We start from the raw sequence: 13006 nt of genomic DNA, 5'->3' as shown, positions 1-13006 counted from the left end.
ATCCCCGTCTTTTTACACTTGTACTTTTAGCACACATCACGTCACACATTTAACTGCTCTTGGCACGGAGCCAGACACATTGAGGGATCTCAAACAGTCCCACCTACACATGATCTTTTGACCTCCTGATCGCACGCGGGTCAAAGTGCACGTGTGCGCACACACACACACACACACACACACACACACACACACACACACACACACACACACACACACACACACACACACACACACAGAGCAACATCAAAGGGTCACAGAACTTTCTAGCATGCCCAACATAACATCCTCCGTCTCTCTTTCTGAATACACACGCTCACACTTAGCTAACTGGACTGTTAGTTTTTAAAACTGATATTTCTTTCTATGCTTTTTTCAGTTAATGCTTTTATTTATATTTAATGATCCATTTAAGGTTTCTCAGGAAAGAATGTTGCCTACGTTTGCTCTTTAGAGCTTTCAAAAAAGGCAAGTTTGGTTAAAGTTATTAATGTTGTGACATCAATAAGTCACAAATTTACAGTCCGGTTTCTTAAAGCCTGTTTTTCTTGCTATTGAATGCGGTTCACCGATCCTTTGAGTCAGTGAGCTTCATCTGAGTTTGTCCAGTATTTGGAATCTGTGAAAGACAGACCCCATTAAGCACACACAGAGTTGTAGATAAATCATTAGCCAGAGGAGATGCTAACTGAGTCCCTGTGGGGTTCCTGTATGAATATAGTGAGTCAGGCATAAACACTGACTCACTGGTCTCATCCGGGCCCGTCTGCACTGAAACTCTTTCCAGCAGCTGCGACTAACTTCTTCGAATTGAAAATTATTATTATTTTTCTTTTAATCGCTCTATTACCAATAATCTGATTCTCATTGACTTTATTTGATCTCTGAAACTACATTCTTTGAATCAATTTAGTCCGATTCTGAACCATAATCGACATCATACTGAATCACTTTTGCAGTTCATCTTTTAAATGAAAAATCATCTGCTGGATCATCATAAAGTACAATACATTTGGTACATGTGGATACACAGAGCTACACAGAGCTTGAGCCCTCAGAGAGAAATGGAAATGTACAAAAAAAAAATTAAAATTGAGAGGTGATGGGTAAAGACACAGCAAGGGCAATAAAACTGGAGAGGGTGAAACATGCCCGACCAAAGCTGGCTTGAAGCATCAAGAGAGCATGAAGGAGAGAGCCACACACCACATGAAAAACAACAAAAAGAAAAAGGAGGAGAGGATGCCTCAGCAGATGCTGAACTCATCTATTTTCCAAAGTTTAAAGTCCTGAACTTTCTTACACCTTCTTAAGCGAGCAGCCATCAAACCTTTACTCGACTCAACAGCAAACACTCCCGCAGAAGTTGTCTTTGGCCAAAGTATCATGAATTATCTAACGCAGCTTTCCAACAGTCTGCGCTATTAAACTCACCTGAAATGTCAACTTTTGCATTCAGGTACTACACACACACACAGCATGTTCGGTCAGTTTAAAACAAGAAACTCTGGTACTTTTTTTTTTTTTTTGCCAGTAACCAAAGCATATTATGAACTCTAAAACTTTGACACAAGACCAGAAAGAGAACAGGAAATGATTTACCTCACACCTCAAGATGTTACTCATTTACCTGTGTAACAAACAATAAATCTACAAAGGGACGCTTTAAGTATCATAGAGCAGCTGGTAGATGCAAATATCTGGAACACCATCAACGTGAACGCTGTCAATGCTGCCATTTCCCAGAAATAATCTCTTCCTCTGCTGTTGTTCAGAGAGCAAACACAGAAACTGCTTTGCACCTTCGACCAAAGGAAAAACAACAGAGAAGCTGTTGTCGACAAAGCTGTCTTTTCCAGCCTTATTTGTCTGCCAGGGAACTGCTGGTTCTTGGGTTTAGCCACAGCTCTGCAGCTTAACAAAGCCTCTGTTTCATTTCTGAACAAAGAGCATTAAGACTACAGGCACAGACCAACCCTATGTTGTTCAGACTTTAATACAATTCATCAGTTCCAACAGTGGGTTGAAAAAGATTTTCCAACAATAAGGAAAACAATACTGTTCCTGGGAATTATTACCTATAGCGTGCGGTTGTTCTTGCAGTCAGAGCAGCAGCTTGGGTGGTTTCACTCCCGACGCATCATTGCTTCCTCTTTAAATAACATCCAAACTCAGTTCTATTCAGTCAGTGTAGTGTTCAGCTGGTGACGAAGCACCTTTCATCCAAAATTAAGATTTCAGAGGCGAGACATTAATAAATCCCCCAGCTTACATCTATCACACAGTAACCTAATAGTGACAGAGAAATATTTTCTGTGATGTGTCATCAATTATCCTCCAACTCTTCCTGGTACTTGTTTGCAAGTTTGGTGATACAATAATTCAAGGGTACTCAAGAGTGCAGAGAGAAAGAGTGGCAATCAGCTGATGGATTATCTTAATGGACATCCTCTTTTGTCTTTTCCACCACATCTACTGTCATGTCGGACAGTCTGAAGGACCGTGAGGCCACACGTTGCTGACGAAAGAAAAGAAAGAAAAAAAAAACGCACACCTGCTCAACAAAGGTTTTCAAGGTTTACCAAAGTCAACGTTTTCAGAAATAAACTACTCCAGTAGACTTGAGGATATCTCCAGCCAGTCTAACATGGAGCCTTGAAGGGGTTTAGGTCTTGCAAGGCCACACTCCTGACATTACTATAAGCTGCTTTGAGATAAGCCTCTTTGTCATGGCTTCGTGATACTATCATTGTGCTTACGCTGCCAGTCAAGCGAATCACTGCAAAGGCAATTTCAGGTTTTCCGACAAGAATGTCACCTGTGCCAAACTGTGTTACTGTCCTTCACAAGAAGCCAAAATGAGCTGTGAGGACATTATAGTCAAATTTGATAAGAGGTGGAAGCACACTCGTATACAATGAAGCACTCCAACCAGCATTTTTCTGATTCCCTGTATAAGTACCCCTTGTATTGTGGCCTAGATAATCGTTTGATCCTTGATCATTATCTTCATATTTCCCATTATTCTATTTACAGCTTATTGTGCATTTTACATTGAATATGCTGCTGTAAATCTGCTAATAAACCCTTGAAGCCGGTTATATATAGATCAAACAAGTTACCTCAAAGACATAAACAAGGTATTCACGTGGATGCAATCATATCTTAGAGAATCACTAACTTTAATATTCAGAATTTACCCTAAAGCCTACAAATTACAAGTTGTCACATACAGATGTCCAAGAGGAGCAAAGCAATCGGGGAAAAGAGATCTCTGATCTGTCATTGCACACGATGCGAGTCTGCCTTACGATGGATGAGCGAATGGCCCTGGTGAAGAATTCGAGGGGGGCTTTTGTAAGTGCGCTCTTATGTTTTACAAAACATAGCTAACGGAATTCCTATGAAAGCCATCGTTACCACAGATGGTTTTCAGATTGTTCAGGCAAACAGGAATGAATCGGATTACGGCGAGGAAGTGTGTGGCTGGATGGATTGTTGCTTTTATCGCCAACAAATGGCAGAATCCAAGTGACATTACACTGACAGAGCATTTCTGTTGCCCACACAGCACATCCATACAGAGTTGATATCTCATCTTGCTTATATTTTTCATCAATCTGCCTCAGATGACCAGGCAGCTGCCTGTAATACCGTCTCACCTGTTGCAGCACGATATCAGACTTAGAATCTTGTTCCCAGAGCCTTGTTGTACTCTTGTGAGATTTCTTTACATTTTCAGCTCTGAGCAGCTTTGATTCTGTTCAGAGATTATTTATGCTGTTCTGCAGTCTAAAGTCTTAACTGAAGATGATTCCGAATCGGTTTACTTTAACTTTAAACCACTGCGACACTTTCGAAATCTCACCAGCAAACACTGCTCGGCTGTCGTTTTAATCCAAGGTTTGGATTATGGCTAATTCATAGTCACACATTTGTGTCTGTTTGCAAAGTGCTGTTAAGTGCATACAATATCAAGGACTCTGTGCAGTCCTCCATCAAGCCATCAGCAGGATGGCCTTATATGTAGGACTGTTGCTGACTGGGTGGCGCAGAGTTGGGTGTGGCGTAGAGCGGCAGAAACAACAAAGAAACACAGAGTTAGGAATTAGGTTAAACACTCAGTTTCACTCAACCTACAAGCATCTTTTTCTTGAACTTGAATTCTTATTTTCCATGGTAGAGCAAAGCAAAAGAACAAAAAGTTAACACAGATAAGATGGCGTACAAGTCATTCCACAAATAAAAGACTCAGATACCGAGCGATGCTAAAGATTTGCAACTACAGTGGAAACCGCTTATAGTGATCACGTTGGTCCAGAGCCAATTTGAACACTATAAGCGGTTGATTACTAAAACCGAGTTTGTATTATTTAATTTTTTTTGCTATTTTATTTTTTACTCCATTCTCCATTTTTATTTTTTACTTGATTCCTTTCTGGACGTTTGCTTCTGCCCTCAGGCTACCTTGTGTAGTCTAATTAAGCAACGAGAGACAGTCAGGAATGCTAACGACGGAGAAAGATAACGACGGCGCCCGGGAAAAGCACCTGAGGAATGCCAAGCTTCGCCGCAGCATCTCGTTGGCTCGTTTTTGGTCATTTGTCATACGCCTCGAGGAGAAAATTACTTCCTTTTTCCAACCATGATCCGCGCGCTTGCTGCCCGGTGTCAACTCGTTACGTTAGCTAGCGAGGCAGAAGCATAGGGCAGAAGCAGACGTCCAGAAAGGAATCAAGGGAGTAAAAAATAAAATAGCTACACATAGTTTTAAAATTATTTTTCCACATGTTTACATTCATAAAATGGCCAAAAATTAACATGGATTTCTTGATTACTATAAACAAATTATTTAAACAGCATTTGTATAGAAATGATTCTGTCCCTTTTGATCTATATAAGCAGTTGATTACTATATCCGTGACCAATATAAGCGGTTTCCACTGTAATTAGATATTCAGTTGCTGTGGTATGGATGCTAACGCCTCCTCCTGTTTGCACACAGCGCTGCAGACCGACAGGCACACGGCCCGTCCCCTCGCTCACAGCTGAACACTGTTGAGCTTACACCACTTATCTGGCTGCTGTGACAGCATGCCACCAACTTCAGATTGTTTATACTGTTCTAAGAGCTTCCGACTACGACCACTTAGGCCCTTTCGCACACAAACACAGGTATTTCAAGAAACCACAGATTTTTCTACACGTTTGCACCGGCACCAGTTTTGGACGCCGACATAAAAAAACATCTGGAAAACACCTTTGAGGGTAAGATTTTTCACTGCAACAACTGTAACGTTTGCGTGTGGGCTGGTAGACAGGAAAAGAAAATGTCCTTGTCAGAGTGCACTTAGTGCCTTTTTTTCAAAAATCAGCATCACACATCAAATTAAACACAAGCAGGGAGCGAGAATCTGTATGTGAGTGTGCACGTCGATCTGAAAGTCATCATACCATGGGTGAACCTACCCGTGTCCAGTAAACAGCTTACTGTTGCTCTCGACTGGCTCGGTCCTTTCAACTATGGCTTATTTTTCAAAAGAAAAGCGCACTCAGATGTGTGACATGATAGCGATAAAGAATCGGCGGGTGAGGATCCTCTCCGTCCAACATGAAACAGTCTCGCTGCTTATAAGGTCAAGAAGAAATGCTGTGTTTTCGTGTGCCGCTGCGGTCCTACATTTGCGGAGAGAACTACCACAAATGTAGTTTGCTGACTTGACAATAAACTCGTGAAAACTCCGCAAGAACAAACAAACTCACCAACCGTGTTTCAACACTAATCGCCGCAGCAAAGAAAAATCACAAAAAAAATAAAATGTCAATTTCTTTTTCCCATGGTGTCAAAAATCGGATCGAGTATTTTCCATGATATCGATATCTAGCTTGAAATTGTTGTACCATAAACCCTTCAGCGGGTCCATGTGGACCGCCAAACCTGTGCGAAACTGCCGTGAAAGGCAAAAATGCCGTGTCATGTTCTTTAAAACTTCAAAATCAGTTTCTCATTTCGTTATTCTGTTCAACACAAATGTTACAAATGGATTCAAATACTTCACTGCACTGCACTAAAATAATCTGTAGGCGAGGTTCATGTTTGCCTGTTTGTGTGACATACGAGAGTTTCACGGATAAGTTTGTGAAACTCGTTTGTTCCTTATTCAGGGACATTATTAAAAAGAGCTTTTCATTAAGCCAGATTTAATGGTCATGAATTTAAATTGTGGGGGGAAGTTATTCTGAGACTTTTCACTCGTGCCCGTGCATGACAGATCCTAAATGTGCCGCAGCTGTCCGTAACTTCACTTTCTGTGTTTATGGGCTGTCTGAGAGACATCAAAAACCCCAAAACAACAAGTCTTCAAATTATGTTTCCTCATTACCTATTAATCATTCAGTGTGATTCAGGCTCATCTGGCCACTAATGTTAAAGATTTATTTTTAAAAAAAAAAGCAGGATAAAGAGGTCTCTAGAACTGGACCAGCTGTCCTCTGCTATCAGCAGGCGGCCCCGACGTCTCTCAGATCAGCTCTCCCCCCCGTTTAATTTCCCTGTGTGCGTATGCGTGAGTGTGTCCTAACCCCCACCCCCCGCCTTCCTTCAATCTCCTTCAGCAAAGCTAAAGTCATGCAGACGTTCCTGCAGGTGGTTTATCCTTATCCAGACCTGATCGGCTCTGCACCCCACCTCCCTGCACCGGGAAGCCCCCCTGCTGGGCGGGACTGCAGAGAAGGGAGGAGGGAGACACGTCCGTGGGCCCCTCAGAGGGAACAGAGAATCTGGCATCTTTTCTGTGCGCTTCTACACAGCTATGAGTGTGAGCCAATATGAGACAGAAGCACAAATATTGAAAAAGTTAAAACACAGTGAAGCAAAGCGACCTGGGACAGAGGGTTTAGGCCATAGAGGAGACATTTGTCATTTGAGTTAAACTCATACTTACACCCCACTTGACCATAAGGGAAACACAGGCGGGCGCTGTTAAACAAGTCCAGGCGAAGAACAACTGAATGCAGGTTTGGCGACGGAGAGGAACAAGGTGCCGAGCAAACAGCCACAGGCGGACAAACAGTCCAGCTGCAGATGCTGCTTCTACTTCTGCAAAGAGCTCATCGACAGCTCTGGGAGTTTTGTCCAAAACTATCACTACCTCCAGTCTCTGTCCTGGAAAGAAACGCTTTCATGCTGCGACTCAATATTTATGCTCACGTCGCACAGCGAGGCGACCAAGCCAAAAACGGGCTTAACACAACAGACTTTGCACCAAACTGTGACCTCTCGTGTGTGCAGCATATCATCACCGATAGAAAATCATTTATCTTGCATAAGAGATTGCTATCATTTCCAAAAGGACCTCTTACGTGGATCTGATGGCTTTGTTTGGATTTTAAACCCAAAAATATCTCTCTCTCAACAACAATGGACACAAAATGAAAGGATAGAGCGGGTTTGTAGGACGCACTTATGAGTAGTTAGTGCCTTACCTGCAGTCGGCAGAGCTCAGTGCACTCTCTGTTCTGAGAAGAAGGGCGTAACTCTAATGGGGGAGTCAAGCTAACAGCTATTGAGAGCAGGCACAAAAGAAGAGCCCATTTTCACCTTTTAAAACACATCAAACCGCAAAACTTTAATAGCGATTCAGCAAACCCCTCATCACTTTGCTGCATTAGGTACGGGAATGAAACTGAGCTTCTCGTCTTGGGAGAAGCTGTTACCAATAACTCTGAGAGTGCCTGAATCTGATGCAAAGCACACAGAGACAAAGAGGAGGCCGTGTTGTTCTTTTTGTGAAGTCATAAGAACATGAAAAACATTTTTTGGGATAGAAGAGGCTCCAGCGGTGGAGTCCTGGAGGGCTGTTACATAAACATGACCCCCAGATAAAAAAGTCCCCGTTTGACGTGAAAAGGATATTGGATGTCAAGGTTGTTATTACTTCACTTTGTTATTGTGGTTCAAGAAAGACCATCCATCAGCCAATTATAAGTTTGGATAGGAGGACGGGAAATAAACAAATGTCCCGCCAAGGCAAGGGAAAGCTCTGCTTGTCCCTGCACCGTGAAGAGGAGGTTTCACTGCAAAGTGAGGCGAGTGGATGTAAAAGACTCCCTGAAATACCTGAAGCTCACCCCCTGGACTTAGAAATCTACCGTGCTTACTCTGAGCTCAACAGATATCCGAGCTTCGCTGTGAAGAATGATGATTACAGATCTGACACTGCAAGGCTGCTTTTCCGTTGGATCTGCTGAACTCGGGTTAAAGCCGACGTCCAACTGCAAGGATGATCTTTTGTGGCTTTACAACCAGATGAGAAGCAAACAAGCTTTTAAATGTATCACTTCAACAGAACCGAGCAGGTAAACGTTGATAATGTAACGATGCGACATCTCTGGTGCTGCGATTTCCATCGAGCTTACAGCTGGATTCACTGTATTACACGGAAGTCAATGAGAAAATATTCACTTTATTCTGGAGGTGCAATTTGCAAAATTCATAGTTTGACATGACTCACAGAATGGCCCATTTTTGGGATAGTAAAATACTGAGAAGTGCCTCTATGGCCACAAATTGTACAGTTAAAGCACTCCAACTTTGCAAAAATGCTGCATACATTCAATAAGAAAAGACTAACCTGTTCGGTTGAAGTCTTTCATAAAAATTAACAGCTCATGCTCATTAAAGCACATCATTTCAAACACAGCATAAATGAACCATTAAAGCCAGAAGCTATCACAGTCACATCAAACGCAACAATGGAGGACCTGCTTTGCTTTGCCAGTAAATAATGGCGCAATCAGCAGAAACATCAGTAAATCACACTGTGAGGTTCATCTAAATATCCACCTCATCCTTAAATGTTGCGCTCTGAAAGGGAAACTCCTTTAGATACCAGTGATGTATAGCATAGTGGCAAGACTCTTTAGTATTTCACAACTGTTTTGTTTTTTCTTTTTAAAGCAAAAACAGGGTTTGCACCGGATGTAAACTGTTAGTAAATCTGTCCCTCAGCCTTTTCAGCTCAAATAAAAAGTGCAAGGTTGTCGTCCGGATACGTTTTGTTCCGACAAAGTCTCGTACCACCAGTGTTTCCTGAACTTCCGTCTGATTGACAAAGACAACAAAGATCTGTGTGAGTTGGTTAAAAACAAACAAAAAAAATAATTCAGTGTGAGGTTTATCTTTACGTTTGCTTCAAGCAAATCAAAAGTGCCCGACCAAAAACTTCAATATTCTGATTTCTTTTCTTTTTTTAACATTCTCTATCAAAAAATATATATGCTTCATTCTTCTTTGTGCATTCAAATTTAAAAGTCACTAAATTTATGACTCGAGTCCACATGTCTAATTACTTGCAAATTATATTTGCAAACAGCAGACCAGGGTCCACAACTGTGTGTATGCACAAGAGCAGAAATGTGCATATGCATTTTCATAAGGCCGCGTGTACGCATGGTTCTCTTTTATGAATCTGTATCAAACTATATGCATGTGCACAGGCAGGATTTTCACTCCCATGAATGGATGCTAACAAACCCCAGCTTTACCCCTTTGTTTAGTGTAACCCGTCAGTCTACTATTAGTTTAACTTTTCTATCCCCCACCACCAGCACCAAACAGAGGAGGCATGCAACGGTTGAGTCTCTCACAACTCAGTCTCACAGCAGTAGGGCTGGAAGAAGTCGTTGTATGGCACAGCCCATCCATGACAGCAGTACAATGAATATCACAGACTTGTGCAAGTGATACTGTTAGGAGGAGACCACAGACAGGCATGCTTAAGGTTCAACAAGGGACAATTTAAAGTCGGGTCCATCTTAGAGGGGTTCAGGTAGGCTGTGCTCCTATGTCATCTGCTGTCACCTGACTGTTTAAAATGAACAGATAAATAAGTAAATAGACGGCACTATTTGTTACAACAAAGGGGCTCAGAAAAAAAAGCGCTGTGTCCATCAGCTAACGCCATGACAGGATCACACACACTGCAGGCTGTAATATGACAAAACACCTCAGTTTCGACCAAACTGAGAGAATAGAAAGGTCGGTTTTCTTCACAAAACTCTGTATATCATATAATAAACATGTGACTATTAGAGACTAACTGTGTTTTACCTTAATATGTGGCTATTTCGAGTCAACGCATATACATCAATAACAAATAAATGCAGCACACAACAACAGCAAAACTTTTCATTTGCAGAGTAGACAGCAAGCTTTTACACTCATGACCACAAATCAGAGCATGAGAGACATGCAGTGACGTACACTGATTAGTTGCATCTCATGCAGAGCAGTAAATAAAAGCAGGGAGGTCGTTGGAGGGTCAGCAGGTTGGTCTCAAACGCGCCTGATGTAAATCTACACTGTTCCCAGCGATAATTAGTTCTACTAGTGGCGGGGAATTACAGGCAGCAGCCATATTAAGCTGCACGGCAACTCCAAGCAGCTGGTGTGCAGGTGACCAAAGCACTACCGGAGACGGCAGAAGTACATTTTAAAGTACTCACTTTAAGAAGTAACTGGCCCCTTCGTTCGTAAAACCTTCCTCCCATCCCTGCGGCAGGTCTGAAATAAAACAAACAAACAGACACGTTCGTGACACAGGAAAGTTTGCCTGAGCCAAAACGTACACTGAAGCCAACAGGGAGAAGAGGAGCTGTAAAGTACACATAAAGGTCGACATGAAAACAGGTGAAAGTGCTCCGCAAAACCAGCTAAGCTAGCTACCTGAGCGGATCATGTGTCCGGAGTTAACAGGTTCACCGGAGCGGGGATGGAGCCAGGTGGTGGTCCGTTTCTCATCGCTGCCGCACCGACGGAGAGCAGAGAAAAACACCTGTTACACCGCAGGGGAGGGGGGCACTGACAGACCCCGCGAACTCCCGTTAAACCGGGTGAGACGGTGTCATAAAATGCTTTTTATCCCACTCACTTGATGAAGAAGACCCTGCCGTCCTTACAGACACCGTAAGACCAGTGTTCAGGTAAGCTGTCCCGCCCGAGAGGCGCCGCCATGATCCAGGCTGAAGTCCTATTCCGTCTCCATGGAGTCTCCCGGGAGCTCAACGATCTCTGCTGGGGCCAGCGCTGCCTTCAGGGACTCATCTGCAGCCCGTTCATCCAAGTATCTAAGGCTGAACATTTTTTTGGCACCGTTAACGGTGTCTTTAGGCAGTGGCGATTCTAGAGTCTGTGGGGGCCCTACCGACCAGTGTTCGTCACCAAAACATCTGACACCAACGAAAAATGTATGAAATAAAACCTCTTTTTATTCCAAACATGTTCCAAACATGAAAAACATTGTTATTTTTAAGATATACAATGTAAAGAATAAATAAATAACTAAAAAAGACTACGTTGTCTACATTGGCACTTGATATTTGCCTGTTGCTATTTATCTACCGGTTGTAGCTGGCCATCCAATAATAATTGTGTTCATTTAAAGATTCTTTGTGACGAGTAAAGCTGTTCATGATATCGATTTCATAAGTATGGTTTTTATTTTCCACTAGCCTTGAATTTCTGGCGAACGTTGCCAACAATCACAAACACTCTGAGGGGCTAGTTCTCCGCGAACATAGCCTACAGTGGAACTTGACGTGAGTTTGACGAAGTCAACAATGCAATTATGGAATTATGGAATGGCATGTTAACTAGACAATCTTTGACTAAATCATTTAAATTTAACTATTCAAAGAAAACATGTTCACCACGAACGTTCGCCACTGTTTGAGACAGTTTATAAAGTAACTAGACAATCTTTGATTGAATGCACCTCAGCTCTCGGGGGGCCCCTAGTGGCTCGGGGCTCCAAGCAGTTGCCTGTTGACAAGGTGCGCCTCTGTCTGTAGGATTGTGTGGAAACAGGTTAATAGTTTTTTTTTGTGTTTTTGCACGAGAGGTTTAACCATAATCGGTCACACAGAATGCAAATAAAACTGACTTAATTACATTACAAACAGGGCCTTGGATATTTTTTGGGCATTGTCGTGTAAATGTAGTGGTTTATAATGACTTGGAAAAGTTGTTCATTCTTATCGCTGTACTGTGTTGTTGTTTTTTTTGTATTTTCTTAGGTTGAGCTTGTTTTACCACTAAAAACAAGACTAGTGACATGTAAGAGATCATATCATTTCTAAATCTTGGCTACAGGCCTGCTCAAGCGCTATAAGTCAGAATAAGAGGCAATCAAGAGTTTGCAGTATCATGCATCTCGGTGCTTAAGGGTTTAGGACAATGTCCATGTAGTCAATTTATCCTTCGCTCAAATCTGGTAAGGGAACTCGATAAGTCTCACTACAATCTAAAAGGAGTCAGACACCCTTCTAAAGATCCAGTTGGGACACTGATGCAATCTAGTTATAATAGCTGTGCAATATTTTGGTCCTTGTATCAATGCAATCTACAGGATGATCCACATTAAACTGAACCTCTGTTATGCTCCATATATATTTGTCATACTGATGTTTTCCAAATGCCTGGGTTTGTATTTCACATTTCAGTTCAGGGACTTATTTTAAAACCTGGTGAATATGTTTTTGTTTATTAATTCAATTTTACAAAATGTAGTTAAAAAAGTTGTATGCAGTGAAACGAAGACATCTGAGCTCATATGGAACTATACTACTTTAGTGTCGCACCTCAGCAATTGAAGTTTTAGTTCATCCGTACCAACTCTTACCATTGTACTCGTAATTACAATATTTTCATCTGTACTTTAAGGCATCACCACCACAGGTTTCCAACAGAAGAAAAAAAAGCAGAAGAGAAGTGCCTCCTGGCAGTGCCGTTTCCGGTTGTAATTGATGAGAGGGAATGAAAAATGTGCTCATTTGAAGCTCTTTGGAATATTTGCCATCTTATTATTCAGGTCATTTAATGGGGAAAGGGCTGATTGTGCGATGTATGAGTTTAACAAATCAGGAACCTTGTTAAGAAACGCTATGATTTCACATTCTTAGCACATAAATTGATTCCTCGTTTAGAAGCAGTATTTAGACCAATGTA

The 13006-nt window shown here is 41.9% G+C and overlaps 1 protein-coding gene across 7 annotated transcripts in view; it reads right to left on the bottom strand.

The window, feature by feature from the left end:
• LOC142384308 (pleckstrin homology domain-containing family A member 7-like) overlaps positions 1-11037 on the bottom strand; it is a 127663-nt gene extending 116626 nt beyond the window's left edge. For all 7 annotated transcript variants that reach the window (XM_075470451.1, XM_075470456.1, XM_075470452.1 and 4 more), the window contains exons 1-3: positions 10932-11037; positions 10727-10803; positions 10507-10564 (exon numbers count right to left, since the gene is read on the bottom strand). In XM_075470451.1, coding sequence (XP_075326566.1) covers positions 10507-10564; positions 10727-10803; positions 10932-11014 — 218 coding nt within the window. In that variant the 5' untranslated portion in view covers positions 11015-11037. The remainder of the gene's footprint in view (positions 1-10506; positions 10565-10726; positions 10804-10931) is intronic.
• Positions 11038-13006: the final 1969 nt, after the last annotated feature.

This window comes from Odontesthes bonariensis, chromosome 7, assembly GCF_027942865.1.
Source record: "Odontesthes bonariensis isolate fOdoBon6 chromosome 7, fOdoBon6.hap1, whole genome shotgun sequence".
Classification (NCBI taxonomy): Eukaryota; Metazoa; Chordata; class Actinopteri; order Atheriniformes; family Atherinopsidae; genus Odontesthes; species Odontesthes bonariensis.
This window is presented reverse-complemented; position numbering and strand designations above follow the sequence as displayed.